Raw genomic sequence first — 14,788 nt, 5'->3', positions numbered from 1 at the left:
GTATCAATAGCAATATTCAGGCCATGTGTGGCAGAGTGGAAGCAGTCCACTTATCTCAAGAACAGGTATTGGTGTTTGTACTTTTTAAGTTGTTCTTAGTAGGAAAGGACTGAAATTTATAGTCCATATCCCAGAGAGAGTCCATTTATTTTAAATAATCAAGATTGATTTCATTCTTTAAATGTGTCAAAAAATACACTTAAGACCATTCTTATGAAATAAACTTTAGATGATGCCTTTTAGAAAAGTCAGGGGAGAAATAAAAAAGCTAGTCAGCTCATTTTAAAATTTTCAAGTGGATATTTTATATTTATGCTATTTTCTTATTTTCTGGATGATGCATAACATTCCTTGATTCTTTTCCAAACCAGTTTGATTGTACAAGCAACAGATAAAGGCATGCCCAGGCTTTCTGATACAACTGTGATCAAGATACAGGTGACTGACATAAATGACAATGCCCCAACTTTTCTCCCCTCTGAAGCAGTGGAAATTGCAGAAAGTAAGTGTGGTGATTTGAAATAATGGTTTTAATTAACTAGTATATCATCTGCTATTTTTTCAGCTGGATGCAGTACTCTTGCCTGGAAAATCCCATGGACGGAGGAGCCTGGTAGGCTGCAGTCCATGGGGTAGCTAACAGTCGGAGACGACTGAGCGACTTCACTTTCACTTTTCTGCATTGGAGAAGGAAATGGCAACCCACTCCAGTGTTCCTGCCTGGAGAATCCCAGGGACAGAGGAGCCTAGTGGGCTGCCCTGTATGGGGTCGCACAGAGTCGGACACGACTGAAGCGACGTAGCAGCAGCAGCAGCAGCTGTGTTAAATATTCATAGTATTCCTCAACAGCCACACAACTATACATTGTTTTTATCTTCATTTTGCAGAATAGAAAATGGAGAGTCAAAAATTAACTATAAAATGTCAAAGAAGTTAAAAGTTAAAGTTGGGGTTTGCATTCAAACCAGCAGGAAGCTGATCTCCCAAGGTCAAACCACAACTCCACACAGCTTCTTTGGATACAGACATTTCTTAAAAGTGAAATCTGCTCAATGAAGAAGCATCTTTTGTTAACTGTGACAGTCACCCTAAAGCTCCCCTGAGAGAAAGTGATGTTATTAGACTGATAACTTTGTCAGTCTTTGTGTTACCAAACTCAGGTTCGGCTGCTCACCACTTGAAAGCCAATGTTCGAAAGGCAAATGTTGGAAAGGAAAGGTTGCTTTATTCAGGAGGCCAGTAACTGGGTGAAGAAGGCATCCGTTCCGTTCTGTCGCTCAGTCGTGTCTGACTCTTTGTGACCCCATGGACTGTAGCCTACCAGGCTTCTCCGTCCATGGGATTCTCCAGGCAAGAATATTGGAGTGGGTTACCGTTTCCTTCTCCAGGGGATCTTCCCGACCCAGGGATCGAACCCAAGTCTCCCGCATTGGAGGCAGATGCTTTAACCTCTGAGCCACCAGGGAAGAAGGCATACTTGTGTCCAAAGGCCAATTCCCCAGTGCTAATAGGGGGCAACAACTTTTAACGGGAAGCTCCATGGGTGTATGGTTAGAGTAAGGGGGCTCCTTGCAGAACGGCACAGTCGCCTCTGAGGACCATCTTGAAATTGGTCATGTGGAAATCTGACCATTATCTTGATTGTTTTAAGCCCAGTTAATCTTCAGTTCCAGGACTGGTTGATTCTCATTTCTTTGATGTCAGCTCTCAGAATTGTGATAGCTTATATTATGGCTACAGTCTGGTCATCATGTAGTTAACGTCTTCCACCTGGTGGAGGTTTCATTATCTACAAGACAGCTCCTAGAATATGGCTCAGAATGTTATCTATAGCCCTTGAGGAAGAACTAAAGGTCCTTGACTTTGCTTAAGGACTGAACTGCTATTATTTTGTCCTATTTGACTGTTTTTCCTTTGTTTCTGTGTCTACTCACTTCTCTGATTAAATTTATTGTATTATTTGTTAGGGTGGCATGCTGGATGGCTTGCAGAATCCGAGTTCTTTGACCAGGAATTTAACCCAGGCCAAAAGCAGGGAGTCTAAACCCCTGGACTGCCAGGGGATTCCCTAAATTTATTCTTTGACTAAAGTTTTTCTATAGAAAAAAGACAAGGAAAGGCCATGGTGAAGGAGAGTTTGTTCCAGGAAGGCACCATAGGGCCCTGCTCAGTTTTATTTGCAATATACTTTGGCCACCTCATGCAAAGAGTTGACTCATTGGAAAAGACTCTGATGCTGGGAGGGATTGGGGTCAGGAGGAGACAGGGACGACAAAGAATGAGATGGCTGGATGGCATCACTGACTTGACGGACATGAGTTTGAGTGAACTCCGGGAGTTGGTGATAGACAGGGAGGCCTGGCGTGCTGTGATTCAAGGGGTCGCAAAGAGTCGTACACGACTGAGCGACTGAACTGAACTGAACTGAATGACAAGTGATAAGTGAAGGGAGTTGGATGATTTTTGCACAGAGTCATCATTTTCCTCTACTATAAACTAAAGTTCAACATCTGCAGAAAACTTTTATCACATTAATGGTAGAGGTTGAAAATACAAAGTTTTACATGGTATGCTGATTAATCTTAATTGTTTGGGTCTCTGGGTTACATGATGACTCCATAGCCTGTCTGTGATCTCAAAGTTATCTGTGGTCAATAGCTGTACTGGTAAAACCCAACCCAACTTTTTATAGTTGAAATTGCAGATAGTGGCCCATCACTCTCCTCTCTCTTTTCACTCTTAATATCCAACTTATTCCTAAAATGTGCCTAACATTTTGTTATGTTCACTTTCCAAACAAATTACAAACATCACTGCTCAAAGAAGGCTATATTCCAGCAATTTTTATATATAAGAATACCTATAAATATTTTAAATAATTTAAAATATTATACTAATAAAAAATTTGTCTAGTTTTACCTCTCACCTATTTGATGTGTTTTCATCTGCTTTTACTGAAAGTGCTATTCTGAAGGACATGCATTGGAATCAAAATGCAGTAATGTGCTCAGAATAAATATATCACAAAAATAAACTGTATATATCAAAACTTAGCAGAAGGAGTCAAGTGTAATTGATGCATGTCAAGGATGTTCAGATTTGAAATATGAAAATTATTAGTCTCATACACAGTGGAATTATTCTAAATGTCCTGGAATCTTCTTTCTACCTGTACCATACCTATGAAGTCCAAACCAAAGTCCCTGCCATGGCAGTTTAAAGAATACATATGTTATGTGAGACATTTACCATGTCATCTATTTGTGATTTTTTTGTGTGTGAATACTATTAGAGATCTTTTGTGATCACCAGTATGGGGTATATTCTCTATAGTCTTGATAATTTTGAGAGTCGGGTTTTAAAAGAAGGAAGCAGTGTGTGCCTCTCAAAAGAAATTTTACAAAAATGGATATGAGGAACTAAGTATCTAGCTTCAGTATCCAAACAGTTTCATTTAAATCTTGCTTGCTTTTCAGAATTTTATGTTTTGTATTAATGTTTTGAATAATAACCTTCTTCCCACCCACATCACCCATGAATATATGATTTTGATATAGAAAATATATAGTGCAAATAAGTGACTTACAGTGTTTCTTGGTGCTGGGATTGTATGATAAACATATGATAAAAAGTGAAATATAAAAATTGAAAATAGTCTACCTCTTCAATTCCCTACTCAGTGGTAAATTTTCACTTTTATTGGGCTCATAAATTCTTCAGAGTTTTTATTCAGTTTGTAATGAGCCTTGTATGAGAAATCATGCCAAGAAACAGCAAATCATATTGGACATAAAATAAAAATACTTGGATTAACCATTCAAGAAAAATATTTCAAAGGATGATTTTTAATGGAGACTGACAGTGGTCATGACTATTTCAGATTCTTTGCCTGGCACGACTGTGACTCGGATATCAGTTCATGATGTGGATTTGAATCCAGCTTTCACCTTCAGTTTTGTCAAAGAGAGTAATTCTGGAACCAAATTTGCTATTGATCGGAACACTGGGGTAGTGGTGCTGGTTGAAACACTGGATTTTGAAGAAGCTACTAAATATGAGCTACAGATACAAATTTCAGATTTGGTGCACCAAACAGAGGGGACAGTCATTGTCCATGTGCTGGACATCAATGATAACCCACCAGTATTTTCTCAAGATTCTTACCAGGTAAATAGCATAAAGAGATGCTGAGACCATAACCAAACTTGAAAGAATAGGGAATAATGTAAACTTAACCATAGTCAGCAAAGTAATTTAGATAGACAGATAGTGTTCACTGTTTTTACTGCCTAAGGTGCTGAGAGTTTTATATTTAGCACCATGGAGAAGTACATACGGAATTGAATCTCTCATTCAATTCAATTTCTTAAGTATGTAAGTAACATAAGGCTCATAATGACACAATGTACAGTGTAATGAAACATTAGTGAATACATTAGTGAATGCATTAGCTATCCTCTACTACACAGAAATAATTTAGAAGGAAACTTTTTCATAATAAAAATCAATACTGCATGAAACATCTTTAAAATATTTTTAATTTTGTTTTTCTGAATTCTGGAACTACTAATAAAATCTTCTTAACATGTCCACTCTATAAATTAATGACACCTAATATAGTCAGGTCCTCTGTGACTTCCATAAACAAAATAAATGAAAGAGTCAGGTCCTGGCCCTGTTCATGAAAATAGCCATGTTCTTTTAGCCCAGGGCCTGTCTCCCTTTTTTTCCCTCAGGTCACCATTTCTGAACTGGCACCTCTGGGGCACCCAGTGCTGACCGTTGTGGCCACAGACGTGGAAAGCAGTGAGAACATTACATACAGGATCCTTTCCTCTTCCAAGATGTTTTCAGTTGATCCTACCAATGGTGAGTTGTTTGTAGTGGCTGTAGCATTCATAGCTTTGGGTTACAGAGAGGAAACCTGAAATAATCCTTTCCAAATATGCCTAAAATAGCCCCCAGGCCCTCTTGCTGGGATCATAGACACCCCCTTCTTATTTCTCTTCATGTCAGATGCTATGGTAGCAAATTCTGGAGCTATTTCTTTTCTCCAACATCTCAATCGTTGGAAAGAAAAAGGAATTGATTAAATGCTGGCAAATGCACAGAAATTCAGAGACCTCAGTATAATAAACACCAGTTCATTCAGCTGGCTGATTACAGTTGGGGTAATTAACCAGGCCTCCACAAGAAGCAAAGTAAAATGGAAGGGATCCATTTAGAACTGAAGACTGAATGTCAACAGAATTTGGAAGCTTTTTTCCCAAGTCAAGTATAAGAAGTTTGGTAATAGTATCACATATTCAACAAGGAACACAAAAAACTGAAACAGGAAAGTTTTTTGAGCACCTCTGTTAAGTGGAAGGGGCTTCTCTGGTGGCTCAGATGGTAAAGAATCTGCCTGCAATGCAGGACACCAGCTTCAATCCCTGGGTCAGGAAGATCCCCTGGAGAAGGGAATGGCAACTCACTCCAGAATCCTTCCCTGGAGAAGTCCATGGACAGAGTAGCCTGGCAGTCTACAGTCCCTAGTGTTGCAAAAAGTCAGACTGAGAGACATTTACCCGTTATGTAGAACGTTCTATGGTTTTGATACTGTTCTTATTTCTTTGATGCCTCCCAAGGCTCTTTGTTTGGTTATTAGAGATCAAGACATTTATGACTGTGAAATGCATTCAGGCAAGTGATTACAGAAAAGTTAAGCATTATATAGAGAAAATATAACAGAAAGTAGAGTCCCTTGGACAGCAAGAAGATCAAACCAGTCGATCCTAAAGGAAATCAACTCTGAATATTCATTGGAAGGACTGATGCTGAAGCTGAAGCTCCAATATGTTGGCCACCTGATGTGAAGAGCTGACTCATTAGAAAAGACTCCGATGCTGGGAAAGATTGAAGGCAGGAGGAGAAGAGGGGCGACAGAAGATGAGATGGTTGGATGGCATCACAGACTCAATAGACATAAATTTGAGCAAATTCTGGGAGATAGTGAAGGACAGAGAAGCCTGGCTTGCTGCAATCCATGAGATCACAAAGAGTCAGACATGACTTAGCAACTGAACAACAGACATTAAAAGCCAAACTTAATAAAGATAAATAATTAGTAAAGTGCTGTCCATAGCAGAGCAAGCTCCAGAGAAATAACAGGGTCTGGGACATGGACATCACCAGATGGTCAAACTGAAATCACATTGATTATATTCTTTGCAGTCAAAGATGGAGAAGCTCAATACAGTCAGAAAAAAAAAAAAATCTGGAGCTGTGTCTCAGATGATGAACTCCTTATTGCAAAATTCAGAATTAAATTGAAGAAAGTATGAAAAACAACTGACCATTCAGATATGACCTAAATCAAATCCATTATGATTATACAGTGGAAGTGACAAATAGATTCAAGAGATTAGATCTGATAGAGTTCCTGAAGAACTATGGATGGAGATTTATAAAACTGTACAGGAGGTGGTGATCAAAACCATCCCCAAGGAGAAGAAATGCAAAAAGGATAAATGGTTGTCTGAGGAGACCTTAAAATCAGCTGAGAAAAGAAGAGAAGTGAAAGGCAAAGAAGAAAAGATATCTTTCTGAATGCAGAGTTCCAAAGAATAGAAAGGAGAAATAAGAAAGCCTTCCTAAGTGATCAATGCAAAAAAATAGAGATAAACAATAAAATGGGAAAGACTAGAGATCTATTCAAGAAAATTAGAGATACCAAGGGAACATTTCATGCAAAGATGGATTCAAAAAAGGACAGAAATGGTGTGGACCTAACAGAAGCAAAAGATATTAAGAAAAGGTGGCAAGAATACACAGAAACTGTACCAAAAACGATCTTCACGACCCAGATAATCACGATGGTGTGATCACTCACCTAGAACCAGACATCGTGGATGTGAAGTCAAGTAGGCCTTAGAAAGCATCACTGTAAACAAAGCTAGTGGAAGTGATGGAATTCCAGCTGAGCTATTTCAAATCCTAAAAGATGATGCTGTAAAATTACTGCACTCAATGTGCTGGAAAATTTGGAAAACTCAGCAGTGGCCACAGGACTGGAAAAGGTCAGTTTTCATTCCAATCCCAAAGAAAGGCAATGCCAAAGAATGCTCAAACTACTTCATGATTGCACTCATGTCATACACCAGAAAAGTAATGCTGAAATTTCTCCAAGTTAGGCTTCAATGGTATGTGAACTGAGAAATTCCAGATGTTCAAGCTGGATTAAGAAAAGGCAGTGGAACCAGAGATCAAATTGCCAACATCTGCTGGATCATTGAAAAATATTTACTTTGCTTCATTGAATATGCTAAAGCCTTTCACTGTGTGGATCACAACAAACTGTGGAAAATTCTGAAAGAGATGGGAATACCAGACCACCTGACCTTCCTCTTGAAAAACCTGTATGCAGGTCAGGAAGCAACAGTTAGAACCAGACATGGAACAACGACTGGTTCCAAATAGGAAAAGGTATACCTCAAGGTTGTATATCGTCACCCTGCTTATTTAACTTCTATGCAGAGTACATCATGAGAAACACTTGGCTAGATGAAGCGCAAGCTGGAATCAAGATTGCCGGAAGAAATATCAATAACCTTAGATATGCAGATGACACCACCCTTACGGCAGAAAATGAAGAAGAACTAAAGAGCCTCTTGATGAAAGTGAAAGAAGAGAGTGAAAAAGTCAGCTTAAAACTCAACATTCGGAAAACTAAGGTCAGGGCACCTGGTCCCATCACTTCATGGCAAATAGATGGGGAAACAGTAGAAATAGTGAGAGACTATTTTTTTGTCTCCAGAATCACTGCAGATGGTGACTGCAGCCATGAAATTAAAATACGCTTGCTCCTTGAAAGAAAAGCTATGACAAACATATGCAGCATTTTAAAAAGTACAGACATTACTTTGCTGACAAAGGTCCGTCTAGTCAAAGCTATGGCTTTTCCAGTAGTCATGTATGGATGTGAGAGTTTGACCATAAAGAAAGCTGAGCACCGAAGAACTGATGCTTTTGAACTGTGGTGTTGGAGAAGACCCTTGAGAGGCCCTTGCACAGCAAGGAGATCAAACCAGTCAATCCTAAAGGAAATCAGTCCTGCATATGCACTGACAGGATTGATGCTGAAGCTGACGCTCCAGTACTTTGGTCACTGACTCATTGGAAAAGACCCTGATGCTGGGAAAGATTGAAGGCAGGAGGAGAAGGGGACAGCAAGGGATTAGATGGCTGGATGGCATCACCAACTTGATGGACTTGAGTTTGAGCAATCTCTGGTAGTTGGTGATGGACAGGGAATCCTGGTGTGCTGCAGTCGATGGGGTTGCAAAGAGTCAGACTCGACTGAGCAACTGAACTGAACTGAATTGGGACACGTTATGCTGTGTGTTCCCCATCTGTTCCCACCACTGTGTCATTTCACAAAGGAGAGCCGACTTGGAAGTTAACTTCCGAAAGATGGGTGGTAACTAGGTTTACTGTTCTGATCATTGTGTAGTTACATGAATATTGAATCCTTATGTTGTATACGCTGGAAACTAATACAATGTTGTATGTCAATTATATTTTCAATTTTTAAAAGTTAACCTTAGGATTACCTGAAGGGAGAATCTGGTCCCAAAACATCAGTATGAGGCCCTCGGAGAAGTAGCTAATGTAGCCCCGTGGCCTGTGGATGAGTGGCTCCTGCGTGGATTTAAATCCGTCAGGAATTTGACTTTTCTGTTGCTCTGTCTTAGTCTGTCTCACTCTCTTGGCTGCAGCAAATCACAATCCTGGCAGCACTTTTCTTTTTATTTGTATTAGCAACAAACTTTACAGTAAGACATTGATTACAACGTTTTTAAAATCTTGGCTGTTACCTTGTCAGCTAAGTTCGTAGTGGGACTCTAACTGAAATGTGGCATTTAAAAGATACTGTTTTGTTTTCTTTCTTCATGGCTGTACTAAAAGCACATTTACCTTAGAAAAACATTTTTACAAACATACTTATATATATATATATCTATTTTAGAATAATAAAAATGTATTACATATATTTTAAAATGTGGATTTAAAAATGGTAAAATATATTACATATATTTCATCAATAGTGGGAAAATCCACTTGCTGAATAAACCCATAGCTTTAGGAAAGACATATCTAGAATAAAGCGATAGTTGTTAAGTCTGCATTATTATATTTACTATTTTCATTTGACTCGAATGAATACCATCTGGTATTTCCAGAATAAATATCTTTATGCCAGAATGTCTCTGTGCATGTTTCTATTGATGGTATAATGAGGTATATACCATTATTCAAATAAAAATGTGTGTTTTCAGTTGCTTCAGTCACGTCTGACTCTCTGCAACCCTATGGACTGTAACCCACCAGGCTCCTCTGTCCACGGGATTTTACAGGCAAGAATGCTGGAGTGGGTTGCCATTTCCTTCTCCATAGGATATTCCCAACCCAGATATTGAACACATATCTCCTGTATTTCATGCATTGCAGGTGGGTTCTTTACCTGCTAAGCCACCTGGGAAGCCACCTTTCCTTAAAAAGTAGTAATAGGACAATTTACCATATAAGAATGAATTTTTTAAAAAAATTTGGCAAATAATCTTTAAGCTGCAGACATATTTAATTGAGTGAACTCCATGAATATTTCTGAATCTTAAGTGTTACAGAAGTATAAATATAATAATTTAAGCTTTCTATTTAGGGTTACCGTTGGTTATAACTTAAATGACACATCTAACAGATAACTTTACATATTAGTAAATATTTGCTGACTAAGAGGATCATACAAATTTTATTTCACAACATTGTAAGGCTGTGTTGTTTTTCAGGCACAATATTTACTATCAATCCTGTCTTCCTTATGGAGAGAAAATCAACAATTCGATTTCTTGTTGAAGCCAGTGATGGTGGATTTCCTGACCTGAAGGCTGTTACCTTAGTGGAGACAGAAATACAAGATATGAACAATTATGCCCCTGAGTTTGCAATAGAATATTATAATCTTAGCTTAAGTGAAGACACTGCAGTTGGAAGCACACTTGTCGCCTTCTCAACCATTGATCGTGACTGGACCCGTGAAAACACGCAGGTTGAATATTCTATCATCAGTGGTAATTCACAGAACAATTTCCATGTGGAAACTAGTTTTATTCATTCAGAATATTCTTATAAGCAAGTTGGTTATCTAGTGTTGCTTCACAGTCTGGACAGAGAAGCAACTGCCAGTCATGAGCTTGTCCTTCTGGCATTTGACCGTGGTTGCCCTCCACTGAGTTCCTCAGCCACTGTATCAATAGAAGTCCTCGATGTGGATGATAACCCACCTACATTCAGCAGTCTGGAATATTATGCCCACATCAAGGAAAGTACCCCTCCAGGGAGTCCAATCATTGTGGTCTCAGCAAGTGACCGTGATGTGGGCTCACATGCAGAAGTCAGCTACCACTTAACCTCTGGAAATGAGAAGCGGCATTTTTGCTTAGAAGAAAAAACTGGAGTTCTTTCTTTGATTAAACCACTAGATTATGAAGAAACGATAAAATTCACTTTAACTGTCCAAGCTTCAGATGAGGAAAGGAAGCATTTTTCTTTTGCAATTGTGTTTGTCAATGTCCTGGATGATAATGACCATGCACCTCAGTTTATGTTCCCAGACTTGAACTGTGCTGTTCCTGAAAATCGACCTGTTTTCTCCACCATATGTTCCGTAAATGCTTTCGATTTTGATGCAGGTCCTTATGGAGACATGACCTATTCTATTGTATCACCCTGTCCTCTCCCTCATGAAATGCCACATGATCATAACTTCTTCCTCATTGACCCTTTAACAGGGGATATTAGTGCTCAGCAAGTCCTTGACTATGAAAATGACAACAAATACTGCCTCATAGTTCAGGCCAAAGACAAGGGTGACTCAACAGCCTCCTTAATGGTTTGGGTAGATGTTGAAGGGATAGATGAGTTTGAACCCATTTTCACTCAGGATCAATATTTTTTCAACCTCCCAGAAAAGAGTCACGTAAGACATTTGATTGGCAGAGTGGAAGCATCAGATGCAGATGCTGGTGTTGATGGGGTCATCCTTTACTCCCTTGAAACTCCATCTCCTTTCTTTTCAGTAAATAAAACTAATGGAAATATTTATTTGAGTAGAGCACTTCCCCTAATAAAAAGTCAAGTCGGCAAAGAAGACACCATCGAAATGAAGATAATTGCTCATAGCCCCAAACTGGGCTCCAAGTTTGCATCTTGTACTGTTTTTGTGAATGTGTCTTTTTCCTCAGGAGGGAAACATTCCGCAGTATCAGCTAGCAACTTTTCGATCAGCCTCACCGTCTCTTCTCTAGTGTTTCTGTTGCTTGTCTTCATTCTAATTGTACTGATTTTAAAACATAAACAAAAAGATACAATAAATAATTATGAAGAAAAGAAAGCATCATCATCCTTAGATAGCAATTTGAGACTGACCAGGGATGCCAGTGCACTGAAACCCTTCCAGAAAACTAATGAGAGCACTGATAAGGCAGTGCCTGTGGGTTCCATGCCTGAATGGTTGAGTTTAATAAGAGTCATGGAGAAGGACATTGCACATCTGTACAGGCACTCAAACTCCAGTGATCACTGTTCTGTGGAAGGAGAAACTGCAGAAGATAAGGAAATCCAGAGGATAAATGAACACCCTTACAGAAAGGATGCTGGCTCAACTTTGAGTGATCAGGAGTCCAGGGTGCCAGACTCTGGGATTCCAAGGGACTCAGACCAGCTCTCTTGTTTGTCTGGGGGAACTGATGTGATGGTCACTGCTGAAACAGCAGAAACCAGCCATATGTTTGAGGAAGGAGATCAAGGAGAGGGCTGTGGCATGACCTATGTTCAAAATAATGTCTTACCCCAGCCACTGAAGAAGAGAGAGGTAAAAGTGGGCATCCAGGCTGATGTCAGAAAAGAGACTGTCTTTATTTCAAATGATCAGGAAGCAGGATGTGCAGCTCTCTCAACCCAGAAAGACTCTGATCATGATGTCATGATGAGATATCCCTGGGATTATCTCCTCAGTTGGGAACCCAAATTCCAACCTCTTGCCTCAGTATTTAATGATATTGCAAAACTAAAGGATGAGCATTTACATATGCCTGGCATTCCAAAAGAGAAGAAATCTTTTGTTTTTCCACCCCCTTTGATAACAGCAGTAGCCCAACCTGGGATTAAAGCAGTTCCACCAAAAATGCCAGCCATAACCTCAAGGCAGGTACTTTGGAAATACCCACACTCCCACATTCGCTATCATCACAGTTCTCTGCCAGAAGACATGACTCCCAGTTTTTCCCCATCCCTTTCACTACTGACCACACAGACCCCTGCCATGACACTGCTGTCAGATGGAGAATTATTTGGAACACATTTGAGTGGTTCTTGCCTTGAACCTAAAGCAGCAGATGGAGTTCAAATATAAAACAATGGTGATATCAAGCACCTGCTCCCCATTGGTCATGAATGACTGGACAAAACATTCCAAAGCAAGCTCCTTGAGACTGGGTTCATTCATCTACAAGTGAGGGGTATAATTTAGTCTGGGTTTTTAGAACCCTCTCATTTAAGTTTATCAAATTTATTTCAGTCTTAATGATAAGTTACTCTTTTAACCTGTACATTTTGCTGTCAGGATTCAAGTTTGTATATATTAAGTAGTGTGTATTCTACCATACCTGGTCTTCTGTATGGCTAGATTTCCAAAGGTCACAGTGAACTTGACTGACTGCCAAAATGTTTATATGAAAAAGAATGGAAATATAATATATTGCATTCTGGTCACATTACTGCTGATTATACTGCTATTTATAAAGCAAATTAGTAAAGACTGAATAAAGAATGAGTGTAGGACATAAAGTAACAGAGTGGGGAAATTTGGAAGGATAAACAAGTTATAAAGTGAAACAATTGGCTGCAGACCTGATATAGTTGGAAATGCGTTTCTCCACTTCCTCCATAAAGCACACTTGCGGAGTTTAGCCATAATTTGAATTTAGTACGGTGTCTTTTGGAAATCTAATGAGAACTTGAGAGTGAAATCTGTCATACCTCTGTGTCAAATAAAACAAATTTATTCTTGATTAAATGAACCAGAAATGCATGTTTTAAATGAAGAGGTAGTACTGATAAAGCAATAAGTGTGTGGTTGTCTGCCACCAAAGATGTGTTTCCTTGGCCTTCTTTAAAAATAAAATGATCTTGTAACATGGTACAGATACAGACATTCAGCTTTGAAGATTAATTTGAATATATTTCTTCATGTTATTTTCTTCTACAAATAGTAACTTTATGTTAGAAATAATTTATCCACTCAATGTCAGTTTAAAAGGTTTTAAACAGGTAAAATTATGTTATTTGCTGATAATAAATTTCATATTGTAATTTAGCAACATATTTTAATGATTTTTATATAAATGTTCTCATTATAAAAGTAAATAATAGATGTCAGAAGTCTTTTTTCCATTTGTTCATACTTATATTTAGTTTTAACTGTCATTAGATAGAGCAGCTTGTCAACATGGTTAAAATAATTTTGTTTTGTACAGCTACTGGTTCAGAAATATAGTGGTGTTGTTTGGTGCTCATATATGTACATACTGCTATCTCTTTCTGTCTGATGAACCAGAGAATTCATCAGAGATTCTAATCCCTTCCAAGAAAGCAGAGCACATCCTGATGAGGCTTGTCCGGACGTCATCCATGGTAGGTAACGTGGCCAGGCTTTGAAAGAAGAGTTTAGGAGTCTAACATCGAGTCTAGAGGGCAGCTGGTGTGGTTTTCTTAGCAGTTACTGTGGAATTCAGCTAGAGAAACATTTCCTTTATGTTTTCTTTCAGTAGGGCTCATCTGTAAAGTTGTGTGAGATAACTAATGTGTCTTTACTGAGAAACACTGTAAGATGATATGTTTGATATCTAGTTTTGTAGATAATTCTGAGGCTTCCTATGCTGATTTTATCAGTTATATACTAGAAGTTGTATGAAACATGAAGATTTTTTAAGAGGGCTGGAATCCTAAGGAAAGTGATTTAGGTATGGAACAATTAAATAGTAAAAGATGAATGCCTGCCTATCTTTTTCTCCATGGCATCTGGGGAAGAAGATTTCATAGATTTTCATAAAGATAATAAGTTATTTCAGCATTCCAGTGTTTTTTCTCTCTTTGATTTCCTTCAAAAGATTTCTTTGAGCATATGAAGAAATACTATACTGATTTCCTCTTCTAACTGTTAGGTAGTTAGAATAGGAAACAGGAGTCCAGAATGGCAGTGGCTAAAAGACAAGGAAGGGAAAAGCCCGCAAAAATAGAACAAAGGAAGGTCTGAGGACTGGAATGAGGACCTCAGGTAGAACAAACAGCACTCCTGGCTAGCCCAATTCACATAGTGCAGGCCCAGGGGGAGGAAAAAACATATAGAAACATGCCCTCATGCCTCAAGGATGGATTTGCCCTCTATTTTCTAAATAAAATAGAGCTGTAACACTGATTTGTCTAAGAGCTATGACACGGTCTGTCCAGGACCCAAGAGCTGTGACACTCCAAGGGCTTTAATGTCCATCACTCTAAATCTTTGTTGTGACGAGACAGAACTGAGGAGCATACACTCACCTGACATAACTATACATGGAAGTTTTGTTTGGCAGCAGAATTATTTCTTGTAACAAAAAACACTTTGTTGTTTTTAGTTAAACAGGTTCTTCATTACTTACGCTTAAAAAGTTATCTATCGAACTCTTCCATAAGCTATTTGCCTGTGAT

At 38.7% G+C, this 14,788-nt stretch overlaps 1 protein-coding gene across 1 annotated transcript in view; it reads left to right on the top strand.

Annotated features, from left to right (window-relative positions):
• The window catches only part of DCHS2 (dachsous cadherin-related 2), a 326,960-nt gene extending 314,420 nt beyond the window's left edge, over positions 1-12,540 (top strand). The window contains exons 17-20 of the mRNA XM_055405366.2: positions 372-502; positions 3,882-4,168; positions 4,738-4,870; positions 9,829-12,540. Coding sequence (XP_055261341.2) covers positions 372-502; positions 3,882-4,168; positions 4,738-4,870; positions 9,829-12,452 — 3,175 coding nt within the window. The 3' untranslated portion in view covers positions 12,453-12,540. The remainder of the gene's footprint in view (positions 1-371; positions 503-3,881; positions 4,169-4,737; positions 4,871-9,828) is intronic.
• Positions 12,541-14,788: the final 2,248 nt, after the last annotated feature.

The sequence above is a fragment of the Moschus berezovskii genome, chromosome 19, assembly GCF_049115385.1.
Source record: "Moschus berezovskii isolate FMDL1 chromosome 19, NW_MosBer_1.0, whole genome shotgun sequence".
NCBI lineage: Eukaryota > Metazoa > Chordata > Mammalia > Artiodactyla > Moschidae > Moschus > Moschus berezovskii.
Note: the sequence above shows the minus strand (reverse complement) of the source record. Positions and strands in the feature narration are given on the sequence as shown.